The sequence below is a fragment of the Danaus plexippus genome, chromosome 30 (genome assembly GCF_018135715.1).
Source record: "Danaus plexippus chromosome 30, MEX_DaPlex, whole genome shotgun sequence".
Taxonomy (NCBI): Eukaryota; Metazoa; Arthropoda; class Insecta; order Lepidoptera; family Nymphalidae; genus Danaus; species Danaus plexippus.
Window position 1 is genome coordinate 2,650,069 of NC_083557.1, and position 27,677 is coordinate 2,677,745.

The following is a 27,677-nucleotide window of genomic DNA, read 5'->3' on the forward strand; positions in this document are numbered from 1 at the left end:
ATGAAAAATTATCGATACCTTTAACCTATTTTTAACCCGTTTGAAGCACCTCTAACTATGTAGCGGTTATCAGTTGTAAACGACTAAGTTACTTATAGTTAATGTTTTTTTATTTTTTGTCAAATTGATTTAATACGACTGTTACCATATATTCTGCATGTAACTTTTTTTTTTTTTTTTTTTCGGGGATATAATATTCTACATGTACCTAACCTCCTTTTTAAATTAGACCATAAATATAAGTTCGTGATTTGACTTGCATGTCAGTTTTAGAATGCTAAAGTGATATCCTGCTTGCTTATTACGAAAAATAATTAAATTTATATTTTTATATATGTTGTTATCTACATAATCTGAAACAAAATTATTTTATGCACGGCTTGATAAAACATCGAATTTTTATACCGAATTAAACCGTGTATATTGTATGGGTTGGAATTAAAAGTTTAGGTGAAAACAAACACACACACGTACATATAAAAATATGTGTGTATGTGTGTGTATTTAATAAAATCTTCAATAAAATCAGCAGTGTGCTTATCACAAGTTTGTCCGTCACTACTAATGTACGAAGCGTTTCACGTTTACCATTCAATAATATACCTTAATACTATAATGTAGATATATTAATGAAAAACTTAACGTGTTACGTGTAATGATTTAAACTGAAGGTAGGTACGTACTTAGAATGATTTGTTTGTTTATTTCGTACAATATAAGGTCATTGTGTTTCAATGACGAGATGAAATTTGATATCTACAATGGGTTTCAATACGACATATACAAATGATAGCTATCAGCATATATATATATATAAATAAATTCATTATTTTAAAGAGAGGACGCCAGCCTCGCTGACGTCACTAATGTCACTTGTTTCAGTACGTTCCAGATATTTCAAAATGAAACTTCAATTCTTCTAAATGTTCTTGTATTTCTCGAAGGTTCTTCATAATCACATTCTTTATGCTCCGCACTCGCTGAACTCTGCAGTCCGCTGTCGTGCGTCCAGACGTCATATTTATGCCAGAATTCAAACATAGTTCTATTCTCTTTGATTTCGTTTTACTTTTAACAATAGAAACGACGACCTATATGTTGTTATAGTAATTGATGACGGCCTTAAGTTATTTCCATGTTGGATCCGTCATTGAAGCTGCTTGCGCCGATATATATATATATATATATATATATATATATATATATATATATATTTATCACGCGTAAAACAATGTAATAATAATGAATGAAGAAAATTAACAATTCATTTACTTTAACATTAGACTTAAACGGTAACTGTTTGTTAGCAACACTAACTAGCGAAATAAATCACGTATTACCAATCACTAATAACATTTAGATGTTTATTTATATAGTAGAATTAAATATAATGTTTACGAAACAAGTTTATATATATATTACGACTAATTTCCCATCATAAAATATAGACTAGTATTGATTTGGACTCGTAACCCAGTGTCAAGGACTAATGTAAATTTCATGGCGTTTGACCTAAAAAGATAAATAAAATATCCAAGCATTATATCGCTCTGTTTGTTTTCTGCAAATTTTTATCGTAAACATAATAATGTTAATAGTCAAAGTAATTTTAGTCATTTTAATTTTAGTCATACGATACATACTCATATATATATTTAGGTTTCTAACAAAATTATTAAAAAGATAAAGTTGTCTTATAAAGCCAGTGCTTTTAACTAGAACAAACTCGTTATTATCTTAAATCAAAACACCTTAAATAAGTTAAATTCAATTTACAAAGACACAAGTCACATCAACAAAATACTTTCCCGCGTAAAATTGAGCAAACCAGACGTCATCGCTTTAACGTCACTTCGGGTGCGTTCGGGAATTTTAAGGTTCGGTTCAAATTAAATGTGTGTTCCCTAAATATATATCTATATACTACTATTAATATTTAAATGTAACTATATTGTGCAAATTGATTTAATCTATGTTAGGCGCTTTGGAGATTATTTATCTTTACTTTATTTATGAGCTTATCCGGAACTGCATACATACATATGTTAGAAAAACATATCAAACATAATAAGATTATACTTCATCATGTTATATATAAAACAGGTTATATTTATTTCGGTTATCCAACAGTGCTTATAATAGTGGCGTTTTAAAATATAGATAAAAAATACTAAGACCAATACAGGATTACCCAGTTACAATAACATATATATATATATATGTAACAAGAGTATTCATTAATCACGATTCACAATACTAATCAGCAAGACTGTTTGTTGTGCGTGTGTACATGTGTGTGCGTATGTGTGAATGTGTGTGTGGATGTGTGCGTGTGAACTATGTACGTATTTGCTTGTTTCAATAAATTTATATGAAGCTTTCTCTTAAAGCCTTTTCAAATACCGGTTTCTTCCTATTAAATATGTCAAAGTTAGAAGATAAGTAGTTATAGGTAGTGACTAAAAGATTTACTAAGCAGCTGCTTCTATATTTTGTGCTCATCGGCAGCGTACTAACCAATGCTGTCCGACGAGTACGTCGATTTGGTAGTCCAAATTTTAACAAGGACAGTTCGTTGCAGTCTATTTAGACAAAAGCGAATAGCATCATCATATCATAGTGTTTGCGACGTGTCTCGTAACGTATCCATGGGGTAATGTCGGCAAGCTTCAGTGTAGTTGTCGAATATTTTACGGTCCTTGTAACTACGAAACTCCACAAACTTTATTTGAATGCTTCCTGCTCTGTCTTTCTAAATATTGTATTACGGTTACCAAACTGTGCATGCATATTCTAACAAGCTGCGAACATATGCAAGGTGTAAAAATTTAATACGTCCAACACTAGAGAGACCGACATTCACGTTTTATGTATCCCAATCGTCTAACAGCTTTATCTATTAGCTTTAAATTTCGAGTCAAACTGGTCCAAGATAGCGTACTAAATAGATTTTTGGGAATCTCAATGTTATTAATTTTGTATACATAATTATATTTATTTATTTTGCGAGAAAAGTTATGTGAGCGTACTCTAATATATTAATTTTATTTCTATGACTCTAGCAATATGAGAATTAGAAGAATGACAAATACTAAACAAATTGACAGGCACTTTTCTTTCACCTTCCGGAATCATGTTATTAAAAATGAAGTCGTTGGACAAAATTTAAATAAAATGAGAGCAAACCAGAAAAGTAGTTTAATATAAAAGTAACAAAATCATTAATAGGGGCATTGGTCTGCACACCAACACTATCGGACCCGGCGACAGTTACACGGAACTGTTACACCACGTGTGTTGGAAGGTGTAAATATAATGAATCGACTCCAGGGACCAAAATGTCTGTCCGCGATACATTATCAAAGTCAAAACCTTTCACCGTGCGGATGCCGTACATCGCGTTGCAGGGAGAGGAGCTTCAACAGTGCCTGGGACTGCGACCCAGGTGTAGGTTAAAGGGATCCCTATCTAACGCGCGTTGAACGCTCACCTCCACCGTCCAAGCTCCTCTCTCTACCTCACAAACCTTACAAAATACATACATATATCCATGTATTTTTAAATTAATATTATATTCATTCTACTTATTTCAAGAAGCAGGGTCTTTACCTATCGGTTAGCTATCGAGTTTAAAATACCTTGCTATAAATTAAATAAAGTTAAGATTATCTTCATAAGTTCTAAAAAATCCATATTATATCAAAAAATTGTTATAAGGAAATACATTTTCTTTATCTATATTATAATTTCAACTAGATATAGCTGCTTGGTGACTTACGTCTTAAACAGTGAAGTGTTCTTTGTTAAAGAAAATGAGTACGTCAAGGTCGCTAACATTGAAAAACTTATAAACTATTAAAGATAAGTGCACTCTGCTTTTAATTATATCCTATATATATATGTAAAATATATAAATATATTGTTCTCTTGTCTTCTTTAAACCAATCCCGGGTATCTTTGAACCATCTGTTCGTGCTACTAAAGATGTTAAGTATGGACTAACAGCCTCATCATTTAATATATTGTAAATCAGTTATTGTTCTAAGGGTACAAAAACTATAGCCGTCTCTTCCTCAACGTCCCTGAATATTTTTGTTAATTTACGTACCTGTCGTATAAATTTTAGACGAATTAAAATTAGACGTAGAATAATATACTTACCGATACTATTTATAGCTTGACAAAGAAAAAAAAACCGATAATTTTTATTAAACCGGTTTTATGAAGCGTATTAAATTATTAAAACATAACTACTAAAAAAATTTACTCGTCTAATATATCATTTGGAAGAAATCCTTCAATTTTATCAATGTAACGCAGAGATATTGCGCAAAATATTGTAAACAAAGTCGCGGATAAGAGCTAGCTTATGACTATTGTGATAAGATTATGGTGCAATAAATACTCTCGAGACGATCACATGTTGAGTGGCTGTGTTATGAAGTGAGGAGACAAAGGGATTACTATCAGTCGCTCTGTAAGATACAAATATATATATATATATATATATATATATATATATATATATATATATATGTGCATGAGTTTTTATTCTTATATATATCGGATTTTATTATAAATTCATTATTTTAAAGACAGGACGCCAGCCTCGCTGACGTCACTGATGTCACTTGTTTCAGTACGTTCCAGATATTTTAAAATCAAACTTCAATTCTTCTAAATGTTCTTGTATTTCTCGAAGGTTCTTCATAATCACATTCTTTATGCTCCGCACTCGCTGAACTCTGCAGTCCGCTGTCGTGCGTCCAGACGTCATATTTATACCAGAATTCAAACATAGTTCTATTCTCTTTGATTTCGTTTTACTTTTAACGATAGTAACGACGACCAATAAGTTGTTATAGTAATTGATGACGGCCTTAAGTTATTTCCATGTTGGATCCGTCATTGAAGCTGCTTGCGCCGATATATAAAACAAATTTGATTGATTTTGAATATTATTGTTAATATCAACTCGTGTAAGAAAATAGTTTAATCACGTATGTAGCTAAGAGTTAAAATATATTAATGCAAGTTTTTCATACGGTTTTGCTCGACGAAACTTATAGTCATAACGAGATAATTATTCATGTCAAATATTTGTGCTCACTGTAAGGTTTTTTATTCACGTATTTTATATATTACATTATATGGGAAACGGGATACTGTTCGTATGTGACCATGCAGACTCGTACTAGGCTCATAGGTGGAGAGTGTTTGTTGTACAAACAAATAGTCGTAAATGTGATAACTTTACTCTATATGATCTTTTTGTTTGCATTAACATACACGGGTGTATATATATATATATGTATACGTATGTATGTCTTTCCTAACTGATTCCTCAATTAATTTTCTATATCCAAAGGATAAAATATATTGTCAATATAAGGTTAAGAAAATTATTGTCATGATTACGGAATAAAGATAGCAGATCACTCAAAAATAATGTCTTAGGATATATTGAGATAGTAGGTAATAGTCTCAGCGGGAGAGACTCGATGATAAGTTGTTAAAATGTTGATTACTTAGTTTCATAGATTACAATTTAACAAAATGTAAAAAAATAATATTTTTTTTTGTAAATATTTACTTATCACAATTAATTTTTGTCTTTAAGTTAAAGATTCACTATTGATATCTCTGTTCGAGTACCATAAACACACACACACGCACACGCACACACTTATATATATATCTGTTTGTTTGTCAACAAAACATGAATGTTTTAATGACAATGACAATTACGTTCGTATTTTTGACAGTTATTTGAAAAAAAAAAAAAATTATTAGATTCAATTGAAAAACATTGAAATGTTCCGTATGAGGCTGAATGTCATCTGATTTAAATATAAATTAATCATAACGTCAATGAATTGTTGCGCAACATTTTTCAACCTGGCAACAATGAAAACTGTAACAATTGGCTGATAAGCTGAGTGACAACTAACGAGATCTAAGACTTTCGCAAGTTAGATTCATTTAAATGAAACTAATATATTTTCGGATATACTACGACGATTTTATTATTTAAAAACTACACAATCCCGACGTTTCGGTTACTTTTCAGCAACCGTTATCACGGGCTATTAAGAAATCGATGGCGGTAGATGATAAATAACAAGGACGGACTGACAGACACTCACATCTCGGCTGCCCGAGATCATTGATTGGCATTAATTTTCAATAAATTAAAAATTTATATTTCTTCTAAAGGACAGAAAAAAATCTCTTGTCATATTATATGTACGCATTTCTATGCCTATCCTATAATCTTATTATTATTTTACGCGCATTTTATTTTCAATAATTTGCTTAGTAAAAGTTTTATCCCGCAAACTCAGCACGAAAACAATTAACGTGTAACTTAGTGTATTATAGCTTGGGTTAGGATGAAATTCGTGAGATCTGTCAAAATTTGCTATGCGTTATTTTTTTGTGTGAAGATGTCTTAAACAAGGATATGGAAAGCTGCGGACTCGGAGAAGATGTCAAGGACAGAGCGAAGTGCAAGAAGAGAATACGGAAAGCGGTCCTCATCACGAGATGGGATAAGCACCAAGAAGAAGAAGAAGAATAATTATTTTTTTTGTGATATTGTTGAATTATTCAGATTTTGTAATACAACTAATATTTCATGCAGTACGCGGTTAAAATTATTTTAGCTGCATACTCCCGACGTTTCGGTTCCTTAGCGACCGTGATCACGGCTGGCTAGGTGAAACTAAGTTACTTCAATCTAGTTTAATGAGCTGGTGATGTGGAAGGTCAGACGAGATCTCCGAAAATGTTGGATTTATTTCAATGAATACTCACCAAAGTTTCGGACTCATTACTCAGAATTAATTTCAATGTATTTAACAGAATTCCCCCCATTTTCTTTTTTTTTTCTACTAATATTATAGATGTGGAACGATATGCTGATGTATGGATGTTTACTCTTTCACGCAAAATCTACTGAAACGATTTTGGTGAAACTACAGCACTGTAGCTTAGACGTATTTCTAAGTTGGTAGAGCCTAGCTGTGGTCTAGTAACTACAGATCGAACATGGGCTGGCTCGACCGGGGAAGTACCACCCTCTCACAAAAAATCGGTATGAAGTAGCTTGAGTTGAGCCGGCTGAGTTTCATCTGATGAGTGAGCGAGACGGTTGCCTTTTCTCTTACCCACCCTTTCCTCTCCCTCTTCCACAATCAAGGTTGGCATTGCATCCGCAACATCCCTCACGTTGCAGATGTCCATGGGCGACGGTGACAGCCTTCCATCGAGTAGACCGTCTGCTCGTTTTACACCTTTGAAATAAAAAAATAATACATCAGAATATGGCAAAGGCTAATCTATCCCAGAATTCCATACAGTAGCCTCGGGTTCTGGACATCATATTGTATTATGTGTGACACATGACATGCACTGAACATGGCGCCGACGTTTTTAACAAACATGCATATCTCTTTAATTCTCATTCCAAAGTCCAATCGGGCGAAGTAGCGGCTATAAACTAGTTGTAACATGAAGTGATTAACTTCTTTTGCTTTGTTTCAGATAAGAACTATGACAACAACTTTTTATGCACATTGAAATCACCATGTGAGTACTTTAAAATATAACAGAGACAATTTTTATAAATGTTATTATTACACTATAGTATTTTACCTGGAATTGCTTAAGTTTTGTTAGAAGAATAATGATCTGACCGTTGGAGTTACCTGATCTCCTATTCTTGAAATTCTTTTTATATATTGTTCCAGAAAAAATGGATCCCGGATACTTCGATGCAGAGAAAAAACAGAATCCTCGTGAGACGGCAAACATATTTTCAAAAATAACGTTCTGGTGAGACGCCAGTCGTAATCTTCAAACAAAAATATCAATACAATTAATTAAAAAAAAAAAATTTTTTTTTTGATTTACATCAGTATTAATTGTACTGTCCTTATAACAAGTTGATATCTTAAAATAAACAGACTTACATGGTTTGTTACGACAAAAGCTATATTTAACTATTTTTATTTAGTCACAAACACGTAGTAGGTAGTAACTATACAAATGGGCTGACAGACGATTTTTTTATGAGTAAGGAACTTTCTTTAAATATTTTTCTCCTCTTCATACTAAAGGTATATTCTTCCAATCTTCGCTAAGGGAAGGAAGGGACAGCTCAGTATATCTGATGTTTACAGGTAAATAATAATTTTGGTATAAATATCATTTATAATATCTTTGTTTTTAACCTAATATTTTTATTAATAAAAATTTATCGCAAAGATTGCTAACGTAAAAGTTAAGGCGCTTTAGAATGAAAATAAAATATATATTTTTTTGTTCTGTATACATAATAATGTAAGCCTTAAGGTTCGATCTGTAGTATATATGCAAAATATATATTTATCTGTCTGTAAAAACAAAAGTACTACGCTAATTATTTCATTTTATATAAGAAATTCAATATACGTACTATATTAGTCTATATACACACATACACATTTATAATATACTTTTTTTACTATACAAGAATATTTAAAGAGATCTAAGGTATGTGGTATAATAAGATTTTTGTACTTCTAGATGTTCTCCAGAACACAGGTCTACACCTGGGGGAGACGCTCTCGGTGCGAAATGGCAGGAACAACTCAATAAACAAAGTAAGCTCTTATAAAATAGTGTACACACGTCACTACACGAACGTGTTAGTGGCGTGAGTTCAATCCAATCGCTTCTTATGTCTATTCTTATATAAAAATCTCATCAAAATCGCCACTGCCGGCGGTTATAAGTTCGTTATTTACAATTATTTTTATTGAGTCAGATATCAATTTTTTAATTTAAGTTTGATTAATATTAAAATTTTTTGTAAATATTTTATCACTTTCCTGTAACCGTCGTGATGCATGTTATATTCCATGGCTGTGGAATATTTCTGAAATAAAACCGCACTTACGGCGTTTTTATGGCTCTTTCACGGCCGCCGTTTTGTACGTACAATACAAGAGGCACCTTAAAGTATACTGTATAGGAGTATTATGGAATATACAGAAACATTTTACCAAATAATTAGCTTACGTTAAGTTATACATTTTTTTTCTTATATATAATATTACTATTCAGATATTTTAAATCATTCTTAGAACTTATTTATTTTAATTTAACTGAAATGAACATAGAAATATATCGAATATTTTAGGATGTATATACATATCTTTGCATTGAATTGTTTAAAAAAAAAAAAATCAATTGATTAAAAAAAAAAGTTTAAATTAGGAATTAGTCTTTAAATATAATTAAAATTTTAGGTTTTTATTTTTTTAACAAGACATTTTTTGCATTTCTGTTTGTAAACCCACTTCAAGGGTATGAAACATAGAGAATTAAAGAGAGGAATATAGATTTTTTCATACCAATCTCTGTTACTTTAGACACAAGAATTTTATCTCTCTTTAAACTAGACCTAGTTTCGCTTGTATTTTTTTTTGAGCTCTGTTTATTTTTCATATATATATATATATATAAATAGTTAACACAGACAGACTGACGTACATATTATTATCTATGTATAATCTAAAGCGGTTGTATTTAATAATGATTTTACAGCGCCGATAAACCTCTCCAAGCGTTTGCTCGTCTACGTCTGTTGTTAAACAGCCAATGATTTTTATAGCATCAATAATCCTTTGTTATAATAACATTGATAACGAATTTCGTATCGTTTGTTTTGTTTTTTTTTTATCGATATAATGCTTGGTGTACATGACAGCACATGACGGACTACGTTTTACTTTAAACTGTCTTAAACGACGTCCCAATAGGTCCTAGATGTCTTGAAGTAGCGTTGAAAAGGGATGACATAAGATCACTTCAGGTCCGAATTACGAGGGTAGTTGTCAAAGGCACCTCTCACTTCTTTGTGACGCTGTCAAGGCTTAATAAAGCCTAGGCTTCTAGCTATGATCAAAGTCTACAAACTATGCTTCATACTCGATCCATCTTCTAATGTTTTCGTGGCAGTTTCGTTTGTACGATAATTTTTTTTAAATATAATAAATAGAATTAGCATTACTGTGTTGAGCAAGCGAGAAACAATTTTGGAATTGAGTTCGATAATCGTAAATTTCATGAATATCTTTTCGTTTTTCTTTTTCTAAAGATAGATATGTTTTCTAAAGATATTTTTCCTGTATATTCTGTTTGCAAAAATTATTAGAAATATTCTAGAATATTCTATTCGACTAGGCATAGCCGTTTTAATGCTGATTCCACTCGAACTAATTTTGATAGAATTCAGTACGAGATAGATAGGTTTTGGGAGAAGGTAGCATGCAGATAGATCCTCACTTAAGGAGCTATAGATACTTTATCATCTCATCTACGCTAACTAAACTTATTTTTACGTATCTCTGTCTATCCATCTAAAAATGAAATCTGAATTGTTGTTTGTACTACAGCCAATAAAAAACAGTGACTTGTCTTATAAAATACTTTTTCGTAGGCTTCTTTGAGAGTGCTTTTAGTCGTAAGTAACTTTTCTTTTGAATGATGCCTTGAATCATATTTATCTCTAAGTATTTCCTACCCCAAGTTAGCGTGATTGAACTACATACGGAGCGTTAATAGTTCTTCATTCGTAAATCGTTTCGCATTACACTATTAACGTAGGTTGTTGAGTACAAACGGGAAACGCTTTGTATGTAGTGACGATGTTATATTCTGTTACCTCTACTAAGGGACACATTTAATTATATTTATCGTCATACGTCATCATTATTTCACTCAATTTTTTCTATATGAAAATAACTTTTTTTCCGTATAATTGTCTTTTAAATTCGTTCGTTTCTATCAAATAAATAATTGAAATCTATTTAAATTCATTCAAATAAGCGCATCATTAAATTCAATCCTCATATATTTTCTGTTTATCTGTCTTACTTTTATTATATATGCTTGATTGCTTAAGATTTAACTTGCTGTAAAACATTTCTATATTTATTCAATATTAAAACATAAGATCCTATTGTCAGAAAGATACTTTTAAACTTTCAGTTTCTAACTATTAGTAAGGTTGTTAAAGCTTTCCGATTGACAGCTAGGGACGTTCATCATCAGATATCTTGGATATAAAATTCGCAGCAAGCCAGGAAGCCTCAAGTCGATATTAATATCGATTGATCATCGATAAATAGTTAATATTCTGTTATCAATGCCTCATATTACAGAAGATAACAAAGATATTAAATATATTAAAGTCGTGGTGGCCTGGAGGTTAGGCTCGCTTCTCACACCTGAGGGCGCGGGATCGAAACCTGCCAAGTACCAATGTGATCTTTTCCGAGTCATATGAACTTTCTAAGAGTATATAGACACCACTGACGGACGGTGAGGGAGAACGTCGTGAGGAAACCTGGTCTTATAGTTTCAAATTATAAGACTGAAATCGCAAACCCGTCTTGAGCAAGCGTGGTGATTAATGCTCTAACCTTCTCCATGCGAGAAAGAGGCCTTGGCTCAGCAGTGGGCTCCGATAGGCTGATGATGATAAATATATTAAAGTATTAATAAGTGGAAACTAAGATGAAATTAATTTACTCGAAAACAAATTGCTCACAACTTTACAGTTTAGTAAATCTGTTTGCCTACCACATGTTTCCGTCGTTACAACGTACGGTTCATTCATAAATCTTAACACGTAGTATTAGTGAGAAAGGATTCGTTATACACATTCCAAGTTAGTATCATCACTGTATACAATATTATTGATAATAGATTTAAATAGATATAAAATAATAGCTTTATTGGTGAGATAAAAATTATTTTTTTTGCTATATTTCCTTCAACAGGTATAGGAAAGAAGCCATCCTTGATGAAAGCTATATTTGGTGTTTTCGGCTTGGAGTTCACTATAGTGAACTTTCTGTATTCTGTCGTGGACACATCAGTCAAGTGAGTGGCGTATTCTAAACATTTTTCTATCAAACAAACACAATGAACATTGAAATTTAAATAATATTTTTATTATTTTAACTACACACTGCCGAAGTTTCGGTTACATTGCAGCAAACGTGATCGCTGGAAATCTGAATTTTATTTCAATGTATACTCGCGAAAGTTTTGGACTCGTTACTAAAAAACATGACTTACTTTGCAGAATAATCACACCCACCTGCCTCGAAGGCTTGATAAATTATTTTTCTTCAACATCCGGTGTCACCAAATTCGATGCCTATATGTACGCTGTTGGTGTTGTCGGGTATGTGTGTCTGGGACACTTGATCTAATGAACTATCTATAGCTATAAACTATCGAGCTCAGTATGTGTTAATCTGTTTGACGGGATTAAATTATAACTTAGTGTATTTAATCTCACTTCAAGGTTAATTTAGTTGGGATAAAATCTTAAATATACAACTAACTACTATAATTTCAAATGAGCTCTAGTTTTGGACATTTTCTATATAAACATACGAAATGTTGTCATTTCAAGATTATCAAATTTTAGTACAGATAGACGCATTAAATGCTATAATTTTTGTAAAACCTTGAATAAAAAAATACAAAAAAACGCCTCGGATAGAACCTTGAACCTTGAGAAAAAGACATATTTTTTTTCGTGTCTCTGTATATTTTTTTTATCTATTCCAGTCTAACTTTCATAAGCGCCGTCATAATGCAGCCCACTATATTATATTTGTACGATATTTCCATGAGGGTCCGAGTAGCGACGTCTTCACTTATATATAGGAAGGTAATTTGTATACTATAAATGTGTGTCTCGTTACGGTGTATGTTGCTCTTTAACGGAAAATCTATTTAACAGATTTCGATGAAACTTTAAGGTAGTGTAGTTTACATATTCGAATAGGATATGGGCTATAATATACACAGTTTATCCTGAAAGCCGCATGGCTACCTCAGACTATACATTTCGTTGACATCTATTGTTTTGACATTATAAATATCTGTCTGAATGAGATTATGAAGTTTCAACCAAAAAATAGTATCAATATATTTAAAATTTATAAGGACTTTGAAATATTTTGCTCCTTGGATTCCAACAAAATGTGAGACCGACATGACGAAAAAAATACATGATAGTTATGATTTCACTCATGAAAAAACTGCTCTATATTTTTCTACCATTCGTTGGATCTTCTTCACAATCTGTGTACAGCCAGCGTGTTTTTTCTGCATGGAAATTTAATCGAAGATATTTTCAAACGCTCGTTCACTCGTGGTGTCTCTTTCTAGATTCTCCGTCTCGATATAAACGCTGGCGGCAAAGCCTCCGAAGGCCTCGCTGGTCATGCCATCAATCTTTTGACCACTGATGCCCAAAGGTTCGACATGGCCTCTTTGTTTATTATGGACCTCATAAGGACCCCGATAGAGGGCGTGGTTGTGACTTATCTGATGTACAACCAAGTTGGTGCTTCTACGTTTATTGGAGTTTCATTGCTGTTCCTGATCATACCACTGCAGGGTGAGTGTTTTGTATGAAAGTAAGGCCCATGAGCTATTAGTGTGGCCCATAAGTCAGTTTTTTCATCATTGTCGTCTATATTTATGAATGATACTATATACTATATACTCTAGAGGGTTATTAGTTAACTGTAATTATCAAAAAAATAATTTCAAATAATTCAATCCTATTCAATCTTCACACAAAGTCCACTTCGGTGACTGCCAAATTAACTTTACGATTTATCTTGTCACTTAATAATATTTTACAGATTTAGTAATTATTGTTTTTGCGATACTTAAGCTAAAACTAGGTTTTATGTCTGACATTAGATAAAATTTCCAATAGAACAAAACTTTTGATGAAGATTTATGCTTAAAAGATACTTTCAACAGCTTACTTGGGTAAGATATCGAGTAGACTACGACACCAGACAGCGATACGAACCGACAATCGCATACGATTGATGAACGAGGTTATACAAGGGATAGAGGCTATCAAGATGTACGCCTGGGAGAAAGCGTTCGCAAGGATCATAGGCGAAGCCAGGAGGTAGGATATGTTAAACAGCTGGCATCTCTACATCCAGCATCATGCTGTCACCATATTAAGCCACGTCTTTGGTCAGAGATTGAATTAGAAATTAATATACCTCCAAGAAGAAAAAGCCTGTTAATAAATTAGGGATAGAGGAAAAGAAGTGACAATAGTTTACTGTATTAATAGACGTACACTCATAATATATTTATGACGGCGTAATCAGAAAATATCGTATAAACTACCTTTTTTTAAGAAAATTATTTGATGTTTTGATTATATTTCTTTTATGTTTATATTTAAATGGGTTCGTTTATTTATGTGATTATATTAAGTTGATAAATATCACCAATGTAATTTTAAAAAGACATTCAATTTATTTTAATTTTGCTAAGAGCCGACGCTAACGTCAGTTAGATTGTCGAGTGGGGTTGCTAGTGGCGCCAACTTCGTAGCAGTCACCAAGGTATATAAATGGGAGCAGTCACATTGTAAGGACAGTGTTCACTTGGACACGGTGTTGGACGCACACTCGCCAATCCACGTGGCTCAAATTCATAATTGCTATTCTATAATAGTAAATTACTTTCGTGGTGTTAATCAAATAGTGACAAGTGAAATAAAGTTATTGCAAAGTGTATTGAAGTTTTAGTCATTGGATTGCAATATGAGTGGTTCACAAGACCCTAATGAGCTCGGCGCTCCGACATATATATATATATATATATATATCAATTAGAATTAGATTTTCTTAGTGATAAATAAATAAATTACATACGTATGTAATTGATACTATGAAGTTATTACTTGGTGATTTTTTTTTTCAATATCCGATATATAACATTGAACCCGGCGTGAATTTTGACCTGTTGTCATTTATTAACGATAGATGGACGCGATAGCTTAGTTTACAAAGAGACGAAAATGTGACTGAACGTCGCAGCTTCCAATCCTTCCTACAATTAAATTTACGTTTGAAGTCTTTAATCATAAAGTACTTTAATATATTTTATATTACATTGCAGGAAAGAAATGAACATTATCAAAAAGATATCCTGGCTGCGTGCGATCATGATATCTTGCGTGAAGCTCAATTCCAAGATCGCGATATTTCTGACCCTGGTGTCGTTCATATCGTTCAAGAACGAGCTGACAGCCTCCAAGGTGTTCGTGGTGTTTTCCTATTACAATATCTTGAAATATTCCCTGGTGGACTTCCTGTCTCTCGCCATCTCCTTCACCCTGGAGGCGCAGGTGAGCGTGCACAGGATGCAGGAGTTCCTGATGCTGCCGGAGGTCGATAACTGCGACGGAACCGACCTCGTCACCATCGAGGGGACCAAAACTGTAGCTATGAGCGGAATCTTCGAGAAAATTGGCAACGGGTGAGTTTATTTTAGCTAGTAAACAAGTTATTTAATTTCTTGATTGGCTTATTAATAAATATATCCTTAGCAGGCATTGAGTAACTTTAACACAATAGAAACGAATTTATACATATTATACCAGTGACTAAAGAATTTCCTAGTATCAATCTTTCATTATTTTTCATTGATACACGATGATAATTTCCCGACCAAAAACTACACTTGTACTCGACCAAATACAAAGTAGTTTTTCTAATAGTCTACTTAATATTCCTAAAAAAATAATCAAATATAATTTGCACGATCTTAACACAGCTTAGAACATTGTATAAAAAGCCATTAATTGTTATTTTTCTAGACAACAGGAGTACATTAAGTCTGAGTCTAACCTGGAACAGTTAAAACCAGCTGTACTCGTTAGTTTCAAAGATTACACCGCGCACTGGAAGAGCTCAGAAGACGAAGACATGAAGAATAGAGTGCTAGCGCTCGACGACATTAACTTAAACGTAATTACGTTCATACTGACAGTTTTACCGTTTCGATTCCCGTTTCAATATACATCTCATAATAGGATTTTATACTGTGTTGTTCAAATTTTGGTCCTTAGTTTCTCAAAAATTATAAAAAATAGTTTAATGAAAGTAACCAATATATAAGATTTTTAATAAAAAAGATTTATATTAAATGTGTGTCTGGAATACTACTTGTTACCCAGACTTGGGTTAAAATGAATAGACCCATAATACTATCAGGTCATAATACACTTGTGGGTCAGATATCATTTTAAGGCTTATAAAATAATTGAAGCAAAACTTAGTGAAAAAGATTTTTTTGTTTAAATAATTAATGTCTCTGTGACGCTATTTAATATTATGGTAGTAATAGACTTTCTGACTCCCCTCCACCACAGATCAAACCGGAAACGTTGACCACTATAGTAGGTACCGTTGGTTCGGGGAAGTCGACCCTCCTGCTCGCCATGCTGCGGGAACTGTCTCCTACCTCCGGTCACCTCGCCGTCCGAGGGAGCATCGCCTACGCTGCTCAGGAGCCTTGGCTGTTTGAAGCTTCTGTGAGTAATGTCAGGAGATGGCTGGTACCAGCTCCAACTATAGATATTATATATAGTTTTAGTCTTGTCTGGCAAAACTATTTTGGGTCTTCACAAAATTTCCCAAATCCGTTCACAACAACTTCGTTTCAAAATAACTAGATGGATGCCCTGTAAACCTACATCTGGGTCGCAAGTCCCAGGCACTATTGAAGCTCCTCTCCCTGCATCATGGACCCGGCACCCGGACGGTGAGTCCATGGAATGCTGAGAGGTTTCTTTCGTCTCTGATATGACAAAATATATATGGAGATGTAACGCCTCAATACCAGCAGATTTCTTCAGTTTACTTCTATCTTATATTAACGATAACACAAGTTTCTTCTCTTTATAAATACCTCCACAAAATTATTGGTTAAAACTTTTTTTTTTAGCAAACTATATCGCAAACCGAGATGTCCTTTGTATCACAGAAATCTAAGTAGATTATAAGTATATATCACGATACTCTCTCGCCTGCAGGTCCGCCAGAACATCCTGTTCGGTCAAGACCTGGACTTGCGCAGATACAAGCAGGTCATCAAGTGTTGCCAGCTGAAAAGTGACCTGGAAATACTGCCTTATGGAGATAAGACGGTTGTAGGCGAGCGGGGTATGTGCATAGATTATAAACAAAAAGTCGCTCATATCGTTATAACCCTCGAATATTCATATATATGCTGTCATTATATTATAAAAATCTGTATTATTAGTGTCCATTAAACGTAACACTGACAGTTCCCAGGTTTTACGTCAATCATGAACACGAACGTACAATGATTTACAATTTAAATAAAAAATGTATTGTAGGTCTATAGTTATGCATTAAATTCTTGAGTATGCGAGATGAGTTGCTATAGCTTAAGTCCTACTCCAACACTGCTAATATGACCCACACGGTGTAAATATCTCAGGATGGATCCGAAAATATCAACACATTTTTTCTGCAGACTGAAAGTTTGGAAGAAGAAAATAAGAAACATGATATGAAAAGAAAAACAAATAAAAAAATATTGTTAGAAGGGTTAATGTATATATTTAAATTAGTATGTGTATTTCATTCTATTTATATGGAGGTTTAAAAAGATGTAATATAATAATTTACTATTTTCCTTTATTAGGATAGATCGTTAGTTGTTTATCTTAAGATTTATTCGGCCTGAAATATCTCGTGTGCGTCAAGTCAGTGACAACTCAGACAACACTCAAATATCGCAGAAGATCATTGAGATTAGCTGGAGCTCTATAACCGATGTTGTTGGAGTGTCCTTTATCAACCTGACCTCTGACCCCTGCCCTTGTCCAGGTGCGTCGTTATCCGGGGGACAGAGAGCTCGTATTGCGCTAGCTCGCTGCGTCTACCAACACGCAGACGTCTACTTGTTGGACGACCCCCTAGCAGCTGTGGACGCTAAGGTATCAAAGAAATTGGTAACACTAGCTGTGACCGCGGCTTCGTCTTAAGAAATACAGAATCAAGAGACTTCTGTTACTGCTTTCTCTTTTTGTGTTACCAAAAAAATATCTAAGTTTATATCCTATTACGACCAAACGAAGTGTCTCTGTTAATATTTCCTATATATGTTTCCAGGTGGCCCAGGCTATATACGAGGAGTGTATCCGATCTTTCCTCCGCGAGAAGGCCACGGTTCTGGTCACCCACCACGTGCAGTACGCCAGACACGCCGCGCAAGTGTGCGTCATGAAACTGGGCAAGGCGAGTACATACCGCACACAAAACTAAAATATATACAGAAATTATAAAAAGAGCGAATCAAACCCGCGACCGCGGAGATTATCTCCCAGATAATACATAATTTGAACTATAGTGTACTACATATATTACGATAGCGCGTGAGCTCTTCCAATAAAGCTCTCGGTTCAAGTTTTTGGACATAACTCGTTTTCGGAAATGGGTTTCGTTTTTCAGCGACCGATTGTAACTGGTGGTTCGATCTAAATATTTTTTTGACAAATAACACTTTAGATAACTGAGTTAGCGATCAAGAAAACCTCGACTTGTTCGTACATTCGGTTGGCGAGTTCATCTCCGCGGATGACCTCAGTCGCCAGCAAAGATTTCTCGCTTCATTTCATATTTTACGTATTTTACTTATACTATATATTATATCTATATGAAATTCAACAGATCGTAGCTCAAGGGACCTACAACGACCTGAAGAATGACGTCAAGGAGTTTGAGAAACTGATCGAGATGGAGGCCAAGGACGAGGAGAAGAAGATGAAGCAGAAGGTGGCCTCGTACGAGAACCAGGACAGTCTGGTGAGGGAGGGAGAGAGGGAGGGAGTGAATGGCACTCCAGAGGAGAGAGAGTACATAAGGAAGAATGACACAGAGATACCAATACAGTCTTTACAGCTCACATGAATAACTGTGTTGGCATTCCAGTCATTTTTCATTGCTAACCATTACGAGAATGAACGAGTGTAAATGACAAGGAAATGAACGAATGTAAAGAACTCTTGGAACTGTTTAACATAAGAACGAGCGTAGTGCTAGCATGTGAAAAACGCTGGTGTTGACTTAATTGTATTATGCCATTTAAACTTTATATATATAACTTTGTGATAATTTAACTCAAACATCAGAATAGAGTCTAATTTACTCACAAAGTTTGAAGAACGATCTAGGGCACCCGATGAACATTTATATTACAATGGCGTCGCGCACCGTCGACAGATGTCGCTGGGAACGCCGTTACGATATCGCAGACAGGTTAATGTAAACTATCCCTTACCACCAGGAGCACGGCCACAAGCTCCGCTCGCAGCGGTCGCTGTCCGAGGTGTCCCAGCTGTCCTTCAACACGGACGGCGAAACTAATATCGGTCCGGAGTTTGAAGGTACACCAGCTCAGGATTAAAAATTAATAACTAGTCACTTTCCGTGTCGAGTTCGACGTTACAAACGGACGGTAAGGTGACAGGTTTCCTTATGCAATGCTATTGAATGAGCCCTTCATTAATATTCAAACATTCTTTGCTTGGGTTTATCCGCCCGGAGTTTTTGGGAAGTATATTAAATAATGAGATCTAAGACTTTCGCTAGTTTTATTCATTTAAATGAAACTAATATTTTTCGGATATAACTACAAAATTATATACTCCCGACGTTTCGGTTACATGTCAGCGACCGTGATCACGGAGACGAGACGTGATGATGATGAGTTTTTTACAAAAATAAAGCACGCATAGTATATCCGAAAAATATTACTTTCATTAAAATATATTAAATAATCTCTAAATTACCCAAAAGGACGTGAAAATATATTCTATATAGCCCTAATTTTCTCTCCGTCAGGTGAAAAGCAGAGCGAGGGTTCCGTAGACTTCGGAGTGTACTTCTCCTTCATAAAGAGCGGCGGCACTCAGTTCACGATGTTGGTTCTGGGGTCGCTCTTCCTCCTAGCTCAGTTCTTCTACTCCGCGACGGACGTGTGGCTCAAGGATTGGTGAGAAGAATAGAATAGAATACGAGAAGAATATCACCTTATCGGATACATAGAATATTAATCGATATATAACTTTTCGGGCGTTAGAAAAGGTATCTGATAATTCCGACTGTCGGAATGAATTAAAAAAGTGTTTCCCGTCATTTCTAATAATGAAAAATTTTTATGGAACAAATATATATGTAAGAGTATGAGTTTTGATATTAATAATATTTGGTAATAAAATTAAAATTCAGGGTTACCATAGAGGAGATGCAGAGCGCTCACAAAGCAGGCGAACTTAATGCATCACAAATACACAATACAACTACTTCAGTGACTGGTGAGACTTACATTCCGTCGTGATTTAGTACAAAAAATATATATTTTTTATAATTATATATATTTTTATATTTTTTTGCAAATTGTTTTGGGTCATAGACCTATAAGACTTTCACTAATGCCTCTAATATATCTTACATACAACCATTAATAAACAGAGAATTAAAACGTGTAAATTTCTTTTGTCCTTACAATTATATTTGTTCCGTCATTATCTCCTCGCCCAGCTAACTCCAGCCAGCTCAGGTACGAGGATCTTCCTACCAACCATTTCCACCTGTCCCGGGAACACTGCATCTATATCTACGCGGCTCTCATCGTGGTGTCGATGTTCCTGACCTGGAACAAACTGCTGGTTTTCTACAACACCTGCATCAAGGCCTCCGTAGTGCTGCACGATACTATGTTCAGGTCGGATAATACTTCTGAATTCCTCTCATCATCTCCCAAAACAATTGTAATTTTTTTTTTACTTTTTCATATCCCTCAATGATTTACAATTGAATAATGTCCGAAGATAAATGAAGGAAATTTATTTACTCGGTAGTTTCTATACAAATATTTTTTTCGTATAAAATAATTGACATCTTCAATGTGCTATACATATATCGTATAATCATCATCACCAGGGGTGTGACGAACGCTCCGATGTGGTTCTTCCACCACAACCCGTCAGGTCGAATCTTGAACCGCTTCTCCAAAGACATGGGCCAGATAGACACGTTACTTCCCGTGGCGTTGGTCGACTGTCTCGGGGTGAGTTAAGGCTTCGTTGCTACGATCCGCTCGCGTAATAACAAAGCTCGAGATATTTCCTCTATAATTTAAAAAAATGTCTCTAAACTTTTACTAAATGGAAATAAGTTTTGTAGGGCTTCGTTTTAGGACATTCTTAATATTCATTGACGAAAAAATATTCATACAACGAATTTTATAATATTAATTATAAAATTAATTCTTCGATAAGATTAAATACTAATGAAACTAAGTTCTCGCCAAAATAAGTGTCTTATGTTCTGGAAGACTGATTTATATTCCTCATTCTTCTCCACAGTTCTTCCTGGAGGTGATCGCCATTCTGGCTGTAGTGTGTATCGTCAACTGGTGGCTACTCCTGCCGACCGCCGTCCTGGCGTTCCTGCTTCACCTCATGAGATCTCTCTACTTGTGCACGAGCCGCGAGCTGAAGAGAGCGGAGGCTATCGGTGAGAGGTCTTGAGCTGATCAAAACCAGCTAATAGCGATTAGGTTTTTTATGTAGTATTGCTTCTAGTAAGATTTTATTCATAAAAATAAGTCTTGGGTCGTATTTTCAACTCAAAATGAGAGACCTCTATGACTGACACCTTACTCACACGTAGTCGGCTGAACCAAGTCCTCATATAATAATATAATGTTGTCAGCTCGTAGTCCGTCGTTGTCTCACTGCGGCGGCACCGTCCACGGCCTGACCACCATCAGGTCGTGCCACAAGCAGGTGACGCTCGCCAAGGAGTTCGACAAACTGCAAGACCTGCACTCCTCGGCCTGGACCTTAGTCATCACCACTAACAGCGCCTTCGGCTACTGGATGGACATGGCCTGCTGCTTATACTTAGCTGCCGTGACCTTTAGCTTCTTCTTCTTCAGTGAAGAAGGTGAGGCTTTAAATATCAACCTTTAATTCTACGCAATAAGGTCTATTATCGTAGATAGCTTACGTTCTCTCTTTTTGCAAAACTTTTTTAATCTAGCCGAACGACTCTGTAATCTTTTATGAGCTTAGATTAATATTATATATAGATTTAAGAAAAACCTCTAACTGACTAATAAATAAAAAAAAATAGTTTTAAAGAAAGAGTTCTCCAAGGAACTTAGTTGGATACATGACTTTATCAGTTCTATTACTGACTTACTGACGGTCTCGCGTTTGTTACAGACTCGAGCGGCGGTAACGTTGGGCTCGCGATCACCCAGGTGATGGGTCTAGTGGGGATGTGCCAGTACGGCATGAGACAGACGGCTGAAGTGGAGAACCAAATGACATCAGTGAGATACTTGTAGATACTGTAGATAGAGATAGAGAAGATGATCTCAGTGAGATCATGAAGTGACAGGAATTTAAAATATATATATTTTTGCGAATAATGTTGTGACTTAAGTAGTATTAGAAAATATTTTTTCTCGTCTGCCCGTCATCACGGTTGCCGCAGAGTAACCGAAACGTCGGGAGTATGTAGTTTTTAAATTAATAAAATACGCGTAGTGATCTCAAAAATATTAGTTAGATAATATTTTTAGTTTTCAATAATATTGGACTTTTTTAATGAAACACATATGTAAGTAATTGGAATTGAAATACGTGAAGCCAGGTTAAGCTCACCCTCCCTCTAACATCTGAGCCATTGATACAATTAATATCAGCATTGTGTAAAACATCGATATAAGACTTTCTTTAGTATTTTTACATACTTTTTCTAGTTTCATTATATTTTCTTTCGCTGGTACTAATACTATAATATTATATTTAGTTTTATATTGAAGATTAAATATATATGTATGTTTTAGGTTGAAAGAATTTTAGAATACATCAAACTGCCAGCGGAACACCCTGTAGAACCTGACAGCAGGGCGCTGAAGAATGAACATCCTGGGTTTGACTTCAGCAAGTGGCCCAGTGAAGGTACGTCAGATCCTCGATACAACGAGCACATTAAGCACAGCTTACGGGAGCTGTTCGGAAAATATATACGCTTGGTGCATGTTAGATAGATTTTGAATCAAAATTACTATTACATTTCCAAGAATTCTAAGAAAAATATTGTAAAGATATTTCTAGCTCTTTAAGAAATACATAACGCACTAAATAAAAATAGAATATTTATCTTTGTTCCAGTGGAATTTCCTCATGGGACCGTTATATCCAAATAACTCAGTAGTTAGCAAATATTAACATTTCAAAGAATATCCATGGAAGTACACACTTTAATAAAATCCAAGCGTTTTTTCAATATTCGAACAGCATCAGAGTCTCAATATATATATATATATATATATATATATATTTCAGGTGAGATAGTATTTGAAAACGTATCTCTGGAATATGAAAAGCCTCCGAAGAGTGACGGAAAAGCCGAGACCGAGCCGGCTTTCGCGATAAGGGGGGTGAACTTTAAGATAAGGGCCGGGGAGAAGGTCGCTGTGGTGGGGAGAACCGGCGCCGGCAAGAGCTCGCTGATAGCTGCTTTATTCAAGTGAGACAACTTGCTGTTGCATTTAGGGATACAGATATATCACAATACTTATTTTTAACTTGTTTGCGTTTGACCTTTCAGTTGACGAACAATTTTTATTCACAATTAAGTTTTTTATATCGTTATTCTAGATATAACAAAGGCTTGACTGTTATGGATGAAATATCTTGCGATAAAAAATATGTTTTACGAGAAACACTTTTAATTAGATAAAATAATTAATGAATTCTTATAAGAGAATTAGTTTAATAAAAATAAAACGAGAGTTCCACAAGGGACCGTACTTGTACTATTTTTGTTTCTCGTCTGTATCAAAGGCTTTATACTGCTTTTGAAAGGTTACGATGCTACAGAACTGACATACAAGAACAACATAGATAGAAATAAATATACTTAATATTTTATAGGATTATTGATATGAAAATGTCAAGAAGAAAAAATATATGCCGAGAAGAAATCAATGATTTTCAATAGAAACATTGATTAGCTAGAAAAATATTAACCGGAAAGCATATTTAAGCCGCTACTAACCTTCCTCGGCTCTCATAAATGCAGAAATTTAAAATTTTCATAGTCCCCCCTACCCCTCATTTAAGTGGGGACGAGTTATTATAAAATTCGCTCATAGATAATTTCTACATCACACTTAGGAGATTCATCCCATACCTGCCAAATAAAGAGCATATGAGATCTGTATTGTCGTGGACTCCACAACACCCCTTTGTGAGTGGAATTTCATAAAATACGTTCCTAACTCACCTCTACTCGTCCAAAGGATTCCTACCAAATGTCAAGTCTCTACTCCTTGTGGTTCCAGGGATATCGCGACGTGTCAATACGTCGGTGGAAACCTCTCATATAAATAACCTTAACATTTTTAATGCTGTATCGTATCATTAAATGTGGCTCCCATCAAATGCCTTTTGTACCCACCAGACTGAGCAAGATCACCGGGCGTGTGACGGTGGACAACATCACGTCGGACGAGGCTGGTCTCCGGGCGTGGCGAGCTCGTCTCTGTGCTCTGCCGCAGCGACCCGCGCTGTTCGCGGCTTCCCTCAGAGACAACTTGGACCCTGAGAGAAAATACACAGACGCAGAAATATATACAGCGCTTAATGAGGTGAGCGGAGAAACGAGGGCAGGCTCCTGAAACGATTGAGTAACTCGTCATGTTACTGAGATTTTCGCGTTCACGTATTTGAATGAAACTAATTTTTTTTGGATACTACCCGTTTCTTTATTGTATGTCTACAAAATCTCGTCCGCCCGTGATCACAGTCGCTGTAAAGGAACAAAAACTTCGGGATAATGTTGATATGAAATAATAAAAAAAAGCGCTGTGTCCGAAAATTTAGTTCCGTTTAAACTCGGGATGTTACAAATTATGAATATAAAAGATTGGACTAAAATTCAACGACACGGTACAGATTGTAAAATTCTCCTTCTCCACGAGCGGGTTCGAATTTGCGACTTGCTCTATTGTTCTGGTCGTTTTAACTATTGCACCATCGTGTCCTGACCAGTTTGAGAGGGGAGTGTCATGTATGAAGTCTTCATATGAAATCCTGGTGTGTTGCTAATGTAACTGGTCGTTATCCAGGTGGAGCTCCAGGAAACCGTGTCCAGCATGCCCGGGGGCCTCGCGTCCAAGGTCGGGGACGGCGGCGGCAACCTGTCCAGCGGGCAAAGACAGCTGGTGTGTTTGGCTCGAGCGGCGCTGGCGAGGCGCGCCGTGCTGATACTAGACGAGGCCACCGCTAACGTTGACACGGAGTGAGCTATACAAACAATGTCCACGGTGTTTTCACTGAAAGCTAGTCTCCATGTCGTAATGTGTTCCCCAGGACGGACAAACACATCCAGAGAACTATACGGACAAAGTTCGCCGACTCCACCGTGCTCACGATCGCGCACAGACTCAACACGGTCATGGACTACGACCGAGTCATCGTCATGGACAAGTGAGAGAGAGAGAGAGAGAGAGAGGGAGAGGGGAAGTACTGACGCACAGTTATTAAACGTAATAATAATTGTTTTAGGGGTCGCATAGTGGAGTCCGGTCACCCCTACGAGCTCCTCACTCACCATCAGGACCCCTCGCGCCGGCCCGCGCCTGGCAAGACTCAGGTCAGTGACTCGGCAACAGGAACCCCTCCTCCGCGCAGTCAGTTAACCTCACATCTATTCCAGGCTCCCCTGGCGCTCCCCGAGGACTTCCTGGCGGCTCCCGAGAGACTGGACGAGGACGAGGAGGCGCTGGTGACGTCACGCGACCGACACAGAACATACTCCAACAGGTTGTGTTATAATCACTCGAACATATCCTTAGTTCTTAAGTCAACCAATCATTGCTACTTAACGTGAGTCTCCCTCCCCGTCCGAGCCGGTTAGTCTCAGTCACTTCCGCAATCAACTATCGTGTCTGACATTACTCCATACTATTGTGACATTTAACTTAGTTTATACTAAATACATGTTGAGTAGTAATCAATGTATGGTCAGGTCGGAAGCTCCCGAATACTTGGGGTTGTTCCGGTCCCTGGTGGAGCAGACGGGGCGAGCCACGGCCGACCAGCTCATGACACTCGCCAAGGAGGTAACAGATATACGAACACACACACATATATATACACACACATACAGGTACACGTACATACATACTCCATACAAACAACGCGCACTCATTCATTTTGATGGATTGTTGAATTGGACTTAAAATGTTTTTGGTTTGGTTTACAGAGTTACGAGCGTATGTTGGAGAAGAAGACGCGCTGACATCACCTCAGCCGTTACAGCGAGCAGTTAAACTGAACTGTACTAGTTAATTATAATGTTACTTCATTCTGAAGCATTTAACTTTTAGCGAAATTATGTTGTTAGTTGTTATGAGTTAAATGAATTAAACAGCGAATTTAAAACGGTCAAATTTAAATTGTTAGTATGTTTGTCCGTATGTAGCGCGTAACCTCGTTAGTTTTTATTGCGGGTCGATGTTTCCTAGTTAAATTATTCTACAGGTTTCGTTTCAATTACCTTGTACTTAGAAAACTTAATTTTTATAAGACAAAAATAAGTTAAGACTTCCGAATAGTATTTTTATATAATATAAAATATTAGGTAATGTTCTGGCACTCCACAGGAAATAACCGAGGGCTTGTTACTTTGATAGAGACATTCATAACAGACCAAAGTTTTAAAATTATTTTTACAAAATATTACTAACGAATCAACAAGTGACGAGGGTTTCGGTTTGAGTGTTGCCATTCAAATAAAAAACCGCTGCGAGGCCAAAATATTATGTTACTACGATAGTATCAGAAATATATTTATATTATTACATTTTCAATAACCAGTCCGTCAATTATATAATTATTATATATGTCTAATTCATATTTTCTATGTATAAAAAAAAACATCCGTCCTAAAATCTTCACGAAGTGCCATTATTGAAATCAATATTTACAATATAATATACTTTACATCTGTTATACACACAAGTCAATACAAAAACTTAACAAATTATACACAAAAACCTTCCTCGAGGATCACGCTATCGAGCGGTGATAACTGTTTGATGATCGGTGCTGTAGTTTTTCCGTTTATCGTGAACAAACAGACAGACAGACGCGGCGAGGGACTTTGTTTTATATAGACTCGTTATGCCACGATCTACGCTCCCGGTTACAGATGGCTGTACTTAGTATTACTATGTTAATATCAATGTGATATGTTGCTTCTTTTATCAATAAATACATTACATATAACTAGTGTTTATTTCCCAACTTTCTTCATCATCATCAGTCACTATGACGGTTCAACTGCCCGGCAGCTCGGTGTGCAGTCGGTAGAAAACTGTAACGTATTAAAGTTAGGTTTGCAGTCTACCGGGTTTAGAGGGCAGTGGAATTACTATGCCGTGTATGGATGGTGCAAATAAATTTGACTGTCCGATAGATTGCCAGTTATCTTGAGTTCTTCCAGTAAATGAGACTATCACAGGTTCCAAGTTTCAAAACTTTCTTACAACGAAACTAAAACTGTATTTGCATAGTGTCTTTTCTTCCACATACAAGCTCGTCAATACATCCGCAACATCCCTCATGTTGCTGATGTCCATGGGCAACGTTGACTAACTCCCATCAAGTAGACCGTCTGCTCGTTTCCCACCTTTCTCAAAAAGACAAAAAACTCAGTTCTAAA

At 35.6% G+C, this 27,677-nt stretch overlaps 1 protein-coding gene across 2 annotated transcripts in view; it reads left to right on the forward strand.

Moving 5' to 3' along the window:
* LOC116776594 (probable multidrug resistance-associated protein lethal(2)03659) overlaps window positions 1-27,241 on the forward strand; it is a 40,730-nt gene extending 13,489 nt beyond the window's left edge. Inside the window, exons 2-34 of one of the 2 annotated variants that reach the window (XM_061525515.1) lie at window positions 7,546-7,590; window positions 7,752-7,836; window positions 8,121-8,183; window positions 8,569-8,645; window positions 11,832-11,934; window positions 12,140-12,241; window positions 12,634-12,736; window positions 13,240-13,471; window positions 13,846-14,002; window positions 15,013-15,372; window positions 15,713-15,863; window positions 16,268-16,429; window positions 16,931-17,060; window positions 17,754-17,863; window positions 18,039-18,164; window positions 18,597-18,731; window positions 19,213-19,312; window positions 19,770-19,920; window positions 20,157-20,242; window positions 20,469-20,652; window positions 20,871-20,997; window positions 21,296-21,446; window positions 21,645-21,878; window positions 22,160-22,269; window positions 22,789-22,903; window positions 23,291-23,474; window positions 24,411-24,597; window positions 25,078-25,250; window positions 25,322-25,438; window positions 25,517-25,604; window positions 25,668-25,774; window positions 25,980-26,073; window positions 26,217-27,241. In XM_061525515.1, the coding sequence (XP_061381499.1) occupies window positions 7,757-7,836; window positions 8,121-8,183; window positions 8,569-8,645; window positions 11,832-11,934; window positions 12,140-12,241; window positions 12,634-12,736; window positions 13,240-13,471; window positions 13,846-14,002; window positions 15,013-15,372; window positions 15,713-15,863; window positions 16,268-16,429; window positions 16,931-17,060; window positions 17,754-17,863; window positions 18,039-18,164; window positions 18,597-18,731; window positions 19,213-19,312; window positions 19,770-19,920; window positions 20,157-20,242; window positions 20,469-20,652; window positions 20,871-20,997; window positions 21,296-21,446; window positions 21,645-21,878; window positions 22,160-22,269; window positions 22,789-22,903; window positions 23,291-23,474; window positions 24,411-24,597; window positions 25,078-25,250; window positions 25,322-25,438; window positions 25,517-25,604; window positions 25,668-25,774; window positions 25,980-26,073; window positions 26,217-26,252 (4,335 nt within the window). In that variant the 5' untranslated portion in view covers window positions 7,546-7,590; window positions 7,752-7,756 and the 3' untranslated portion in view covers window positions 26,253-27,241. Of the gene's footprint in view, window positions 1-7,545; window positions 7,591-7,751; window positions 7,837-8,120; window positions 8,184-8,568; window positions 8,646-11,831; window positions 11,935-12,139; window positions 12,242-12,633; window positions 12,737-13,239; window positions 13,472-13,845; window positions 14,003-15,012; window positions 15,373-15,712; window positions 15,864-16,267; window positions 16,430-16,930; window positions 17,061-17,753; window positions 17,864-18,038; window positions 18,165-18,596; window positions 18,732-19,212; window positions 19,313-19,769; window positions 19,921-20,156; window positions 20,243-20,468; window positions 20,653-20,870; window positions 20,998-21,295; window positions 21,447-21,644; window positions 21,879-22,159; window positions 22,270-22,788; window positions 22,904-23,290; window positions 23,475-24,410; window positions 24,598-25,077; window positions 25,251-25,321; window positions 25,439-25,516; window positions 25,775-25,979; window positions 26,074-26,216 lie in introns of both variants that reach the window. The other variant, XM_061525514.1, reaches the window with a different exon arrangement.
* Window positions 27,242-27,677: the final 436 nt, after the last annotated feature.